A 14,212-nucleotide genomic window follows, 5' to 3' on the forward strand; every position below is an offset into this window, starting at 1 on the left:
TGTGATTTGTGGTGTGCCATAGGAATTGTTGCTGGCTTCTTTTTTGTTTGTCATCTATATAAACAATCTGGATGATAATGTGGTTAACTGGATCTGCAAATTTGTGATTGAAACCACGATTGGGGGTGTAGTGGGTAGCAAGGAAGACTATCAAAGCTTGCAGTGAGATCAGGACCAGCTGGAAAAATGGCAGATGGAATTTAATGCAGACCAGTGTGAGGTATTGAACTGTGGATGAACTAACCAGCGAAGGACTTGCACAATGAGCAGTAAGATATTGAGGAGTGCAGTAGAACAGAGGGATCTGAGCATACAGTTCCATATTTCCTTGAAAGTAGCATCACCAGTAGATAGGGTCATAAAGAAACTTTTGACACATTGGGCTTCATAAATCAAAGTATTGAGTATAGGAGATAGGATGTTATGTTGAAATTGTACAAAACATTGGTCTATTGTAGGTGAATTGTGTGCAGTTTTGTTTACCTACATACAGGAAAGATGTTGCCAAGATTGAAAGAGTACAGAGAAAATTTACAAGGATGTTGCCTGGTCTGGAGGACTTGAGTTATAAGGAAAGATTGAATGGGTTAGGACTGTATTCTTCAGAATGTAGAAGATTGAAAGGAGACTTGATAGAGGTTTAGAAAATTATGAAGGGTATAGATAGTGGGAAAAGCCTGCTTGCATTTACCGTGAGGTGGTGTTGGACTACAACCAGAGATTATGGGTTAAGGGTGAAAGGTGATAAGTTTAAGGGGAACATGAGGAGAAACTTCTTTATTCAGAAAGCCATGAGACTGTGGAATGTGCTGCCAGCACAAGTGGTGCATGCAAGCTCGATTTCAATATTTAAGAGAAGTTTGGATAGGTATGTGGTTAGTAGAGGTATGGAAGGCCATCGTCCCAGTGCAAGTCGATGGGAGTAGGCAGTTTAAATGGTTTCAGCATGGACTAGATGGGCCGATGGGCCTATTTCAGAGCTGTATTTTTCTATGACTATAATCCCAGCTGCTCCATTACAGGAAGGATGTGGAAGTTTTGGATAGAGTGCAGAAGACACTGCCTGGATTAGAGGGCATGAGCTTCAGCAAGGGATTGGACAAAGTGAAGTTCAGGTTTAATTGTCATTCAAGCATACATGAACACCCATGAATACAGCCAAAGGAAAAAGCGTTCTTTCGGGGCCAAGGTGCAAAACATAGTACCAACAGCATACACAGCACAAGGCACATATGGCCCATATAAGATAGCAGTAAAACGTACAGTCACACTAAAAGTATACAGTAATATAGTCCAGATCCCCAAGTGACATGTCTTGTAAATTGTTGGTCCATCGATGTTATTGGCAGGAACAAGCAGTTCTCAGCAGTCGGCAGATGACGTACGTACGCAACCCAGCTTGTCATCAAACTCTGGAGAGTAGCACCGATGGGAGGGGCCAGCCCCTAACCCAGCAAGGGCGCCATGTTACATCGCCTCCAGTGTCTTCTCTCTTGGACTGCTGCAAACAGTGGCTCGTCCTCACCACAACCAAGGTCACGCAGCTCCCCCACCATCTGTCTCGCCAATAAACAACCGAAATGGACTTGCAGCCATTTTACATTATCAATGTGCAAGAGAGACATCCAAGACACATCCGATCACCTGCAGTTAGACTGCACACTGCCTTCACGCACTGACTCCAATGCCTTCTTGTGCCGGGCAGTAACACGGTCCACGCCAAGGCCATTTCCTCCACAAGTGAGCAGCTCTCTGATCGGATAGATTTGCAGTACTTGATCAGAGAGTTCTTAATGTCCAGCATTGTCCTGCGGTCGTAAAAAGGATGTTTAAAAAACACAAAAGCACCTTTGGTTGACCTCCAAAAGGCTGCTGCATCCAAATGCGAAATGCGTCACCATTTTACCGGGCAAGGTATATAAATAAGGAGGCGTGGAGGCCAAGAGGGGATGTGATAGATTATAAGTTTATGCATAGCATAGATAGAAACAGGTATCATTTCTCCGGGTAGAAATAACTAATTAGTCCATGTACTTAAGATGAGAGGGGACAAGTTTAAAGGAGATGTGTGGGATATTTTTTCACACATGGAATAATGGGAGCCTGGAAGGAGCTGACAGAGACAATGTTGGAGGCAGATACAATAAAAATGTTTAATAGGCTTTTAGCTGGGCACACGAATATCCCATCTGCAGACTGAAAGGATTAGTTTAATGGCGTCATTATCTCAATTAGATTGGCACAACATCCTGATCTGAAGGGCCTGTTCCTGTGCTGTACTTTCTGAAATAGCACAAGCCTATAAGGGAGGGACTCTCAAATCTCTGTGTATTCAGCAGGAGATAAAAACAACAATCGGCTAGAGTCATGTTTGTGAACTAAATAGAGGTTTCTGGAAAGGCAGAGGTAATATCACGTGGCAAAAAAAAAGAAAACAGACAGTATCATGCAAAGCAGGAATTGTCATCTCAACCAGACAGTATTTACACCCCTGGAAGGATTCCTGAACTCTGGTGAAGGGGGAGCTGCATGGCCATGGGACTGAGTGGAATCTTAAAAATTCAGGTTGAAATGGAAATAATTAAGGGTTAAACATAATTTAAGTAGGGTCAAAGAGAGAGTTGTTAAAACAAAAAGGAAATCTGTAAATCAGAGGCGGGGACTCATTAAGTGACAAAGGGCTAAGCAAGGCTTGACGATCAGACAAGAAAAAGACGATGTACCTGAGCAAATGTCAGAAACAGAATGAGATTTATTATCACTGATTTTATGAAATGAAATTGTTCTTTTGCGGTCGTTGTCCAGTGCCTAAAATTGCTATAAATTACAAAATAAATAGTGTAAGAAAAAGTAACAAGGTAGTGATGAAAGGTTCACAGACTGTTCCGAAACTAAATGGCAGAGAGGAAGATGTTAATTAACAGACAATAGACAATAGGTGCAGCAGTAGACCATTCAGTCCTTCAAGCCAGCACCACCATTCACTGTGATCATGGCTGATCATCCACAATCAGTACCCTTTTCCCGCCTTCTCCCCATATCCCTTCACTCTGCTATCTTTAAGAGCTTTATCTAACTCTTTTTTGGAAGAATCCAGACAATTGGCCTCCACTGCCTTCTGAGACAAAGCATTCCACGGAACCACAACCCTCTGTGTGAAAAAGTTTTTCCTCAACTCCATTCTAAATTGCCTACCCCTTATTCTTAAACTGTGGTCTCTGGTTCTGGACTCCCCCAACATCAGGAACATGTTTCCTGCCTCTAGTGTATCTAATCCCTTAATAATCTTAATATGTTTCAATCAGATCCCCTCTCATCCTTCTAAATTCCAGTGTATACAACCTCAGTCGCTCCAATCTTTCAACATATGACAGTCCCGCCATCCCGAGAATTAACCTCGTGAACCTATGCTGCACTCCCTCAATAGCTAGAATGTCCTTCCTCAATTTTGGAGACCAAAACTGTACACAATACTCTAGGTGTGGTCTCACCAGGGCCCTGTACAACTGCAGAAGGGCCTCTTTGCTCCTATACTCAATTCCCCTTGTTATGAAGGCCAACATGCCATTAGCTTTCTTCACTGCCTGCTGTACCTGCATGCTTACTTTCAGTGATTGATGAACAAGGGCACCTAGATCTCGTTGTACTTCCCCTTTTCCTAACTTGACACCATTCAGATAGTAATCTGCCTTCCTGTTCTTGCCACCAAAGTGGATAACCTCACATTTATCCACAGTAAACTGCATCTGCCCACTCACCCAGCCTGTCCAAGTCACCCTGCACTCTGATAACATCCTCCTCACATTTCACACTGCCACCCAGCTTTGTGTCATCTGCAAATTCGTTAATTTGCTAATCGTTGAAGTGCGAGGCTTCAAGCTCCTGTACTTCCTCTGTGGAGGGGAGAAGAGGGGCCTGCCTGTCTCGAAGGGGAGGGTAAACGAGCCAAACCCTGAACTGCTCTGTTCTAGCACACTCCGATCACCGGAGCAAAGCAGAGATGTCACATGACGTGCCGGCTCTGCTCTGTGATGTCACAAACGGCGCGTGGGGCGGGGCGGGAAAGCCGGTTCCGGGGCGGCCGCTCGGCTGCCGCCTCTTAAATCTGGAAAGCGCCGGCCGAGCTCCGAGACAAAATGGTCACCATGTACTTGAGGGCGCTGCGGATGGGCTGTCATGTGGCGAACTTGAATCAGCGGGCGAGTGGAAGGTGAGTGAGGGTGTGGGAATAACTACCGCCTCCTCCCGACCGTCCCCCCCGATCTCCCGTCCATTCCCCCCCCGATCTCCCGTCCATTCCCCCCATCTCCCGTCCATTCCCCCCGATCTCCCGACCATTCCCCCCCGATCTCCCGTCCATTCCCCCCGATCTCCCAACCGTTCCCCCGATCTCCCGTCCATTCCCCCCCGATCTCCCGACCATTCCCCCCCGATCTCCCGACCATTCCCCCCGATCTCCCAACCGTCCCCCCCCCCATCTCCCGACAGTTCCCCCCTCCCCGATCTACCGTCAGGTTCCCCGCCCTACAATGAGTGATTGCGGTGCCGGGTGAAAAGGTTAAGCGCGGTGTCTGGTCTGCGAACACTGTCGCTTTGCTTTTGTTTGATCCGCATGGTGATTGCGGAGGGCCAGTGCGTTGGTGGAGTGTATGCGGTCGAAGTTTTGGCCGTCAGCCATTCACGCCCTGGCTAACCTCGGAGTCGTGGTGCAGAGTGGCCTGACTCCTCCTGGTTCGACATTTCACAAGTTGCGTCGTGCTGCTCCTCACGTAGGCGTTTGGGTTTGCTTTAAAGGAGCAAAGCACCAAGCGTAAACTCAGTAGAAATCCAATCTCCCGAAATCCATACCTGGATTTCAATGTGTAAACGATGTCTGATTTCGCTGGATCATAGTTTAATTTAGCTGTAATTAATTAAGTATTCTAGTGAGTAAACTGACTGGGAGGCGGTTCATAAATTAAACAGGTTGCGCTTGAGACAAAAATTTTTTTGCGTAAGCAGCTTGACGTTTGCTGATTTTCCAATAGATCTCTGGCCGTGTTTAGAAAAGTAGAGGGTCGTAACTTGAAATCAGTCGAGCTTTTTTAAAAACTTATTTCCAGTTTATCACCATTAAAACTGGCTTCGCCTGATGTTGTAAAATAGCTGTCCTTGCCCATAATTAATGCCTCTTTCGAAAATAGTAAACAAAACAACAACTCATTTAGCACTGCTAGATGTGGGCTTGTTTGGAATTGTCAGCATTCTAATTGTTCTCAAAACTGAATAGAGGTTGAAACCACTCTTTTCATGCCCAAGGTAGGAAAATGTGCGAACAAAAAGCCATCAACACTGGCAGTTGGGAGAAGAATTTGAGGTAGCCCTGCTATCCCGGATAGACTGAGGTCATTCAATCTGATAGAAATTTTTTTTCAGGCTCAATGTGGTTTAGCTGTGCATGAAATGAGCTATGATCACTACTGTGATCCCTGTGTTAAGTACATTTATCTGATTGTCAAGGCCATGATTGCTCTGTTTGCAGCTGAAATCTTAGCAGTTTTAAAAATCCCTTTTAAGGAATTGGGTGTAGAATTTCACAGTAGCAGGCATGTTTTATGCACTCTTATGCACACCAGATTTAAGATTTGCAACTAGGTAATGATTACTGACTTCTCAAGATTTCAAGATCCATTTATTAGCAAATCATATATAAATTATACTTACAACCTTGAGAATTGTTTGCTCCCAGGTAGCCACAAAGCAAGACACCCGAAGGAACATAACTCTCAATGCGCAAGATAAAAATTAAGAGTAATAATCATGCAAACAATTGAATTAAACAACAGCGTTCTGAACCAAAATTCTGTCCTCAGATCCAAAGCCTGGAGTAGGCCAAATCAATAGAAGTTGTCAAACTTATGTTTTAGTACACAGTGCGTCAGAGAGAATACTCTGACATATTTGTAATTACCTTCTGCTTTTAAGGCTTCTTGTGAGTACTGTTGAGTACTCGACTTCCTTTAGACGTTGTGCACATAGTGTTATCAGGTATGTATGGTACTGAAGGCAGTAAATAATACTCTGGTGCTTTGTGAAGAGGAGGGATGTCAGACTGTTTTCAGCAAGATTCATTTAATATGAATATCTCGGTTTCTGCTTTGAAGCAATGAATGGCTACGCTTTCAACAATAATGTCTCTCTCTCCCAAGTACATAAGGACAGGGATGAAACTTGGATCTATTTTGTTAGTCTTTACAAAATAACCTTATCCTTTATGAATATGCAATATAAAAGGAGTAGGCCCCAAGTTTTGCCCTGTCATTGTTGATCTGATTGTAACTACTAGAATTGCTCGAATACAAAAGTGCATGTGAATAAGTTAGTATGATACAAGGCTGCATGATATAAATGGAAATTATTTTTAAGTCATGTATTATGTTTACATTCTAGGAGTTTTTTGACCGTCTGTGCTACTCCCATCCAACACAAAACTGAAGAAAATCAAGGTTCATTGAATACCACAAAGCCTACTAAGAGCCCTGCTGAAAATATGGTGCAAGATAAGATGAATTCTAGTCCCTGTGCCACTCAAAAAATGCAAGTGCTGCAACTTAAAATGAATGAGTTGGATCGAGAATATCGAACCCTGCAGGCAAGTCTCCTTTTGGCAGTGAATGCGACAAAAATAGAATCTGCAGCCAAGACTCTATTTGCTACCATGTTTGTCACCCATGCGTGCACACTTTTTACTAGTGCTTAGAAGTTGCTCACCTGGTGATATTGAAGGACTTGATAGTAACTTTTTAATGGGAGCAGCTATTTGCTTAGGAACTGTTAAAAGTTGAATCACACATGTAAGTTTTGGGTGCTAAATTTTCTTTCATAGTACTCATAGCTCAATATTGAGCTGAATATGCATGTGTATGTATGTGTGTGTATATATATATATGTATGTGTGTGTGTGTGTGTGTGTGTGTAATAGAGTAAAGTTTCTTGTGTCTGATATGGGAGGACAGCGTGTTTAAGTAAGCTCTCATTGTTTGTACCCATTTAGGACAAAATTCACGAATGCCGACATTTAGAATGTGTTCTCAATTAACATCAAGTTTAAGCACTGTCAGGTGAGATATTCTGGCAAAAAAATTAAATGAATAAAAATGAAAAATTATATATATATATACACACATATACATACACTTAAAAATAAAGTCTGTCCGTACCCTCTCATAATCGACACTGCCTCCCAGCCTCATATTATAGTTGAAGGGATCAGGGGTAATGAATTAAAAGCATTGGATTTATAGACCATGATCAGCAGGGATCCCTGGCATCCCAGTGGTGAAAGCCTCCCATCCCAGCAAATTCCTAACTTTTATTTACATTCACCAATTCTCCTTTCATGCCAATATTTATACTTAAAGTGGAGTAGGATGTTTTGGCCTTTCAAGCCGCACTTCCCCACAACCCAAGCCCTAACCTAATCACAGGACAATTTACAGTGAGTAATGAACCTACACAGTACATCTTCGGACTGTGGAAGAAGCCCCAGAGCACACCTGGGAAAACCCACTCATTCCACAGGGAAGCCGTACTGAGATTCCTTGTGGAACGGCCGACATTGAATTCTGAACTCTGGAACACCCCGAGCTATAATAGCATCGTGCTAACCGCTACGATTCCACATGCTCTGATTTTGAATCATAATTTCTCCTGAAAATCCAAATACACCAGCTTAGCAAGGTTGTTATTATCTATTTTTCAAGTTCAAACCTCAGGAAATCTGCAAATATGATCTCTGTTCCATAAATCAGTGTGGACTTTGCCCATTCTAAGTGCTCTTTCTCCTTTCCCATAACAATAGATTCCAGCTTTTTCCCCGGTTTTTATATCAGGCTAACTGGTTTCTAGTTCTGTTTGCTCTCACCCTCCTTTGCTACTTTCTAATTGGAGGGAATCACATTGAAATCTGTGGAACTTTGGCCTTGACAACTAGGTGCATCCAGTCGAATATTTCCTGCTTGTCTGAGTGTGACAAGTTGTATTAAGTTCCTACTCCATGCATTACCTTGATTTATTTGATTGCCATTAACATTAGCCATTTTTCTCACTGAACTAGTCTCTGTCTTTGACTGCTGAATTATTAAGAACTGGGAAGCTATAAAAGTATAGCTTTCATTGGGAATAAACATTAAAAACAATCTTTGTAACCTTTGAATACAAGGTGATAGGGTGGTGATGGATAGGTGTTCTGAAGAGAAGCTGCAATCTACCCTATTTTTTATGGCTTCATTTCTAAAGTTATCTAATTCCACTGCAGATCATTTTGCAGTCATCTGGTAGTTATTGTGAGAGGCTACAAAGTTGAATGGCACAGAGTTCATAACATCTGCTTGGTTACTAGAGTTGATGTACTGTTCAAACAATTTTTGGAATGTGCCTGGAAAGCTTTGCAGAGCAATGTTCAAAGTACGTTTGTTATCAAAGTATGTGTACTATATTCAACCTTGAGATTCGTCTCCTTACAGGCAGCCACAAAACAAAGAACCTAGTGGAACCCATTTCAAAAAGCGAAGGCTGTCAAACACACAAGGTGCAAAAAAAACACAAATCGTGAAAAAAAATAAAAGCAAGCAAATAACATTCATAATTGAAGTTCACGAAAGTGAGCCCACAGCCGCAAAGCCTTCATCACTGCAGCCGATCCAGGAGCCCCTTATTTAAAGCAGTTGGTTCCTTAAAACAGATCCAAGAAGAATAGGATTACATTTTGGGAATAATATACATGCTATTCAACATGGTGGATGCATGGCTGAACAATTAAGTATTGGAAAACTAGACAAATATGCTACATGCATTTTTGATACTACTAATGTTTTCCTTTGTAATTTTGCTAGCAACTTGTAAGGACCTCTATTTGTCATAAAAACTAAGCTCCATTGAATATCTAACTGCTTTTGGGTAATCAGTCACTTACATATTTGTACTTAAAATTATATTTGTACTGCAAATGTAGGAAATCTGAAATTTAAAAAATACATTTCCTGAGAGCTGCTGAAAATACTTGGCAGGTCAGGAGGCCTCTGTGCAGGGAGAGTTAACTATTTGGGTCAGTTGCCTTTCAACAGAACTGGAAAATATTAACCAAGTCTTTTTTCACTTCTGAAAAAGGGATATTGACCTAAGACTGCTTCTCTCTTTGCAGAATCCATCTGATCTAAGTACCTTCAGCATTTCTGATTTCATTACAGGCGTATGGACTTGGCTGGTTATATCATCTTCATTCTCGTCTGTCATTGGCATATAAAGTTCCAAATACTTTAAGTTTAACAATTCAATGATCATTAATAACTGGCCAGTAGGAAATGCCCCAAGAACTGCAATTACTATTAAGGATGGCCAATAGAGCTAAGCCTGTTTTTTCAGTGTAAACTTTGATTTACCATGTTGTCACCAAGTAATTTGTCACATGTAATTTGAGGCATGTTCAAAGGCATTGACCAAATTAGTTTTTCATTTCAATTATTTTTTATATGTAGTCAGTTTGCAAATAGCTCCCAAATAGAGAAATGTTTTAACACTGGTGTGAGCAAATGTTACTTGAAAGTGATATTTAAAGTGTGCTGGACTGTAACCTTGCATTCTAATAATTGAATTGTATTCCTGAAGCCAAATTTCAGGCCTGTGTGGAACATGAGAAGTTTGGATTCTGCACCGGACCATCCGAATGCTCTCTGCAGGTGAATTACAGCATCAAGGTGGATGAGCGATTTGTTGTGAAACCGAATTGCAGGGCCTCTGATTCTTGAAGTTGAAGGTGTGTTGTCAGGAGTTTGTTGAGAACAAGCTCTTGATTTTAAACAAAACAAGCCAACTTCATGCGGATAAATGGTGGCAAACTGGGAATTGGTTGCAATTTTTAAGTTAGCAATTGGCAATGAATGACTTAAGTTCCTTTAAGTAAGTTGCATTGTGGCATAAACATGTGAAGTGGTAATACAAACATAATTATTAGCTTTAATTTACCTCAGCATGTGTTCCAAGTGGCCATTTGATATCACTGTCAGGTTGTCAGCATTAATCAACTCTGCTTTGATGAATGCAGTAGGACTAACATCTCAAGAAATTGGTGCTGGTTTCCCTTTATGCTATAAAAGCCAAGGGTAAAGCCTTTGATCCTTTGTTTCAGGATCATGAAGATCTCTGGCACAGAAACAGGCTTATCAGCACACCATGTCCTTGCTGACCATTTTGCACATTTACACTAATCCCATTTGTCAACATTAGGACAGTGCCCTTCTATGCCTTACCTCTGTCTAACTGCTGCATACACAGCAATTGCATCTAGCTCTGCTACCTCCTCTAGCATTGTGTTCCAGATGTCAACTACTCTGTGGTTGACAAAAGCCCAACCCCCAAGATACCATTTAAATTTCCCACCTTGACATTCATTGGAATATTTTTCTGGTAGTAAGAGTGTCAAAAACAGGAGGATATAGTTTTTATGTCCTCCTGTTTTTGATACACATGCCACTGGAAAATATTTTCACAATTTAACTAGCTATGTTTCATAATTTTACATGCTTCTATCAGGTCACCCTTTGGCCTGCTTCATTCTAGGGAGAACAACCCCAGCGTATGCAATATCTCCCTATAATTAGTCCTCCAATCCAGGCAATGTATTGGTGAATCTCATGCACTCTCTCCAGGACAATCTTTCCTGTCATGTAACAACTGGAACTATACACAATACTCCTAAGTGCAGTCTAATTTGTGTTTTGTAAAGTTGCAATGTAGCATCCCAACACTACAACCAATGAAGTTAAGCATGTTATATGCCTTCTGTGCTTATCCAGCTTTCATTGCAGATTTCATCAACTGCATATTGAATATTTGGAAAATTTATTGAACTGCATACATTTTCAATACAAAAGTTTTGTGAAAAATTGGTATATTTTTGAAGGTATTTTACAATATGTTCAGTTAATCAATTTTGTAAGCTGTAGGACATAATGGGCTTGACACAGTCCCCCCGGGTAAAATATTTTTAATTGAACCAGATTAGCTGTATCAGGTTTTTTCCTCCAAAGATTATATTTTAAGTGTTTGCTTTATCTCGTGTTTGATTTTATAGGATAACTACAGAAGGGTTTTAGCCCATGCTGAAGACACCAATAGAAGAGTTCGAAAATCCGTAGAAGATGCCAGGATGTATGGTAAGACAAATTTCTAGTGTAAATTAGGGAAGTTGTCCAAGAGGATTTCATGCAAAGTAATGGCTAGAAGCATGTACCTCCAATGGAAAATTTTTATTACATATTTGTAACCTTGTACAAAAAATGAGCTGAAAGTAAAATCTGGATGATACTGCAATGAGTACAGTAGGATAACTGAAATGAAAATTTAAGAAAAGGTGTAGATACTGGAAATTTAAAATAGAAATAAAATCTTGGACATAGCAGCAACTGTGGAAGGAAAACAGACTTAACATTTTAAGTAAAAGAACTCTTAATTATAGTGTTTAAACTTTTTGGACTACAATTTAATTTTTTGGGACTAGTGTTCATAGGATTTGTGCAAAGCCTACTATTGCAACTGGGGGAATTAATTTGTTTAATTACGTTGGAGCCTAGTTTGATAATGTTGAGCATGATTTAACCGTGCTGTTGATAGCTGCTTTAATAAAAGCAGCATCAGGTTCAGCCATATATCTCAGGGAACAACAGGAATTCTGCAGATGCTGGAAATTCAAGCAACGCACATCAAAGTTGCTGGTGAACGCAGCAGGCCAGGCAGCTGCCTACAGATGCTGCCTGGCCTGCTGCGTTCACCAGCAACTTTGATATATCTCAGGGATTAGTTTAACTCTTATCTGCTTTCTGCCAGCAAAGGTGTAGGAACAGTTTGTGGTTGAGCTTTAATCTTGATTTCTGGATTCTCCTGTTAAAGTGCCCTTGATGTATGCAGCAAAATGAAAATGATTAGGAATTTGAGTAAGGGATAAATAAGACCAATAAAACAATTAAATTTCCCAGTCTTTACCATAAACTCATTCATTTGGGAGGAAGGTGAATGAGGTTGTCTTATGCCTAGAGCACTTTTTTATTAAAGTTGGTAATATGCTTTTGAATGTGTTTAAATTGGTATTTGCAAGCTACTGTGACAGGCTCCAAAGACCTTTAAGAAACCTTAGCTTGTGTTGATTTAGCTCCCAGCTCTAAGAAGCAAGTGCCAAATTAGAAGACTTGACAGATCAAATGTGTTTTAATAAAAGCTTACTTTTGCCTCACTAGGTATCCATAGTTTTTGCAAAGATATCCTGGCAGTTGCTGATTTACTGGAAGAGACCACACAGAATGTAACCGAGATGGAGCTTGAAAGTTCTAATCCAACAGTTAAGAACCTCTACGAAGGATTATGCTTGATAAATGAGAAACTATGCAAAGTATTTGCCAAGCATGGGATGGAGAAAATGAGCTCTCTTGGCTGCAAGTACAACTCAGCAGAACATGACATTGTTTCACGTGTTCCATCTGTGGAAGCTTTACCTGGCACTGTGGTAAAGATCGTGCAAGAAGGTTATAAACTTCATGGCAGAATCCTGAGGACTGCACAGGTTGGACTGGCTATTGAGATTCAGCCACATTTAAGAAAAGGCAAAAGTAGATCTTGACAAATGCACGATGGTCACAGTGTGGTCTGATTGTAAGAATCGTAATTTATGAAAAGCGTTGAGTTTTTTGACATCCTGTACTTATTATGGTTAGCTATATAGTAATTTAAGCTTTAAAACGGTTAAGATTTGACTTTGTTGCAAGGAGAGAAACGGACATTTTACAAGATAGTAAGTGCTTTACATGAAAGTGGCTAGTTCAGTTTCATGCATGAAAGGAAGTCAAATCGAAATGATTTCCAGATATACTTAAATATAAAGGCCTTCCTGAAATGGAAGCTCTTTCCCTGTCATTGCCAAAAACCTGTCAACTGTGTCCATTCAGATGTGGTAAGTGGTTGATGGGAATAGAGAAGGATGCTTCCTAGGGAGTTAAGTCAGCAGCCAAGCCCTACAGATTTGTGGATTGTGCTTACTTGGTTGAAGTCATTGTGTAGTTGGTAAAATTTGCCTTGGTTTTTCTTAAATTCTTTCCTCACTTCATATTAGTGCCCAGTAACAAAACTGATGGTGCCCTTGTGGGGAAAAATAACAGTTCCATTTGGTTGCACTGAAGCATCAGTGGATAATTGTTTGAGTACGGTAAAAGAAGAAATCTATTGAACTGCATCCCACTGAGATCAAGGAAATGTATAAAGTAAAAATGGAAAGGGTACGGGGTGAATTTTTAACATGGATTACATGATAAATTTATTTGAAGTTCTTGTGGAATTGCAATTTGGTATTAAAATGCCACTGGAGGGAACTACCAGAGGAAATATATAGAATCTACATATCTATAAAGGAGAGAGCCACAAGATTTTGCTTATTTTTCTTTGGCGAGTTTAATAAGACTACTGTTAAATCTAGTCCACTTCCTGTGCTATTAATGTAAGTTTGTTCAAAAGTTGGTTAAACTAGCCCTTTGTATCACATCCCATCACTTATTTTGGAAGTGTGGGCTTGGGTAGTTCTTGAGTATTTCACTTGAATTTTGACATTCAATTTTGCGTGGGCCTACATTGCACTTATTTGTAAAGTTGCCTTTTTTTCTGCCTGATTTGTGGACAGAATAGTATGTTATTTATTACAGTAATGTTAAACTGTAAATATATTTAACATACCATGACATGCAAGATTTTATTTTTTTGTAATCAAGTAGCATAGGTATGCCAATGGAAATGGTAATATATTTATATAATATTTGGATTATTTTGTCACTGTTATGTGGGCTGAAACCTATTGTGTGCCAGAAGTTTCTATTGAGCCAATATGTGAGTTTTATTGTATGCAAATTGAAAACAACTTAAAACTTAAAAAAAACATTGTTGACCAGTAAACATTCCTTTGTAATTAAAGAAAGAGTTTTGGAAAAACTTCAAACTCTTCTTCTAAGTGAACTTACTTTGTTCTGCTTTCTAGATTTTAAAAGTTGTGCCATCATTGGGTATATCTTCCTATTGTTGCAAGTATGAAATAGGAAGCAAACATGTGAAAGAGTATTACTTTGGAATTTACCTTTGGCTACTTCTATTTTATTTATTTAGAGATACAGCATGGTAACATGCTCTTCTGGCCTAACGA

General features: G+C 40.2%; 1 protein-coding gene across 1 annotated transcript; it reads left to right on the forward strand.

The window, feature by feature from the left end:
* Positions 1-3,895: 3,895 nt before the first annotated feature.
* Positions 3,896-13,987, forward strand: LOC134349353 (grpE protein homolog 1, mitochondrial-like). Its single transcript, XM_063053534.1, has 4 exons — positions 3,896-4,210; positions 6,430-6,631; positions 11,111-11,192; positions 12,270-13,987. The coding sequence occupies exons 1-4, from the start codon at positions 4,137-4,139 to the stop codon at positions 12,647-12,649; spliced, it is 738 nt and encodes a 245-aa protein (XP_062909604.1). The 5' UTR covers positions 3,896-4,136; the 3' UTR covers positions 12,650-13,987.
* The last annotated feature ends 225 nt before the right edge of the window (positions 13,988-14,212 follow it).

This window comes from Mobula hypostoma, chromosome 7 (assembly GCF_963921235.1).
Source record: "Mobula hypostoma chromosome 7, sMobHyp1.1, whole genome shotgun sequence".
In the NCBI taxonomy this organism is placed as follows: domain Eukaryota; kingdom Metazoa; phylum Chordata; class Chondrichthyes; order Myliobatiformes; family Myliobatidae; genus Mobula; species Mobula hypostoma.

Bases quoted from the DNA above. Each gene is read 5' to 3' on its own strand.
- LOC134349353 (XM_063053534.1), top strand. From the start codon at position 4,137: ATGGTCACCATGTACTTGAGGGCGCTGCGGATGGGCTGTCATGTGGCG. The intron at 4,211-6,429 runs GTGAGTGAGGGT...TTTACATTCTAG, and splicing joins AATCAGCGGGCGAGTGGAAG to GAGTTTTTTGACCGTCTGTG. The intron at 11,193-12,269 runs GTAAGACAAATT...TTGCCTCACTAG, and splicing joins AGAAGATGCCAGGATGTATG to GTATCCATAGTTTTTGCAAA.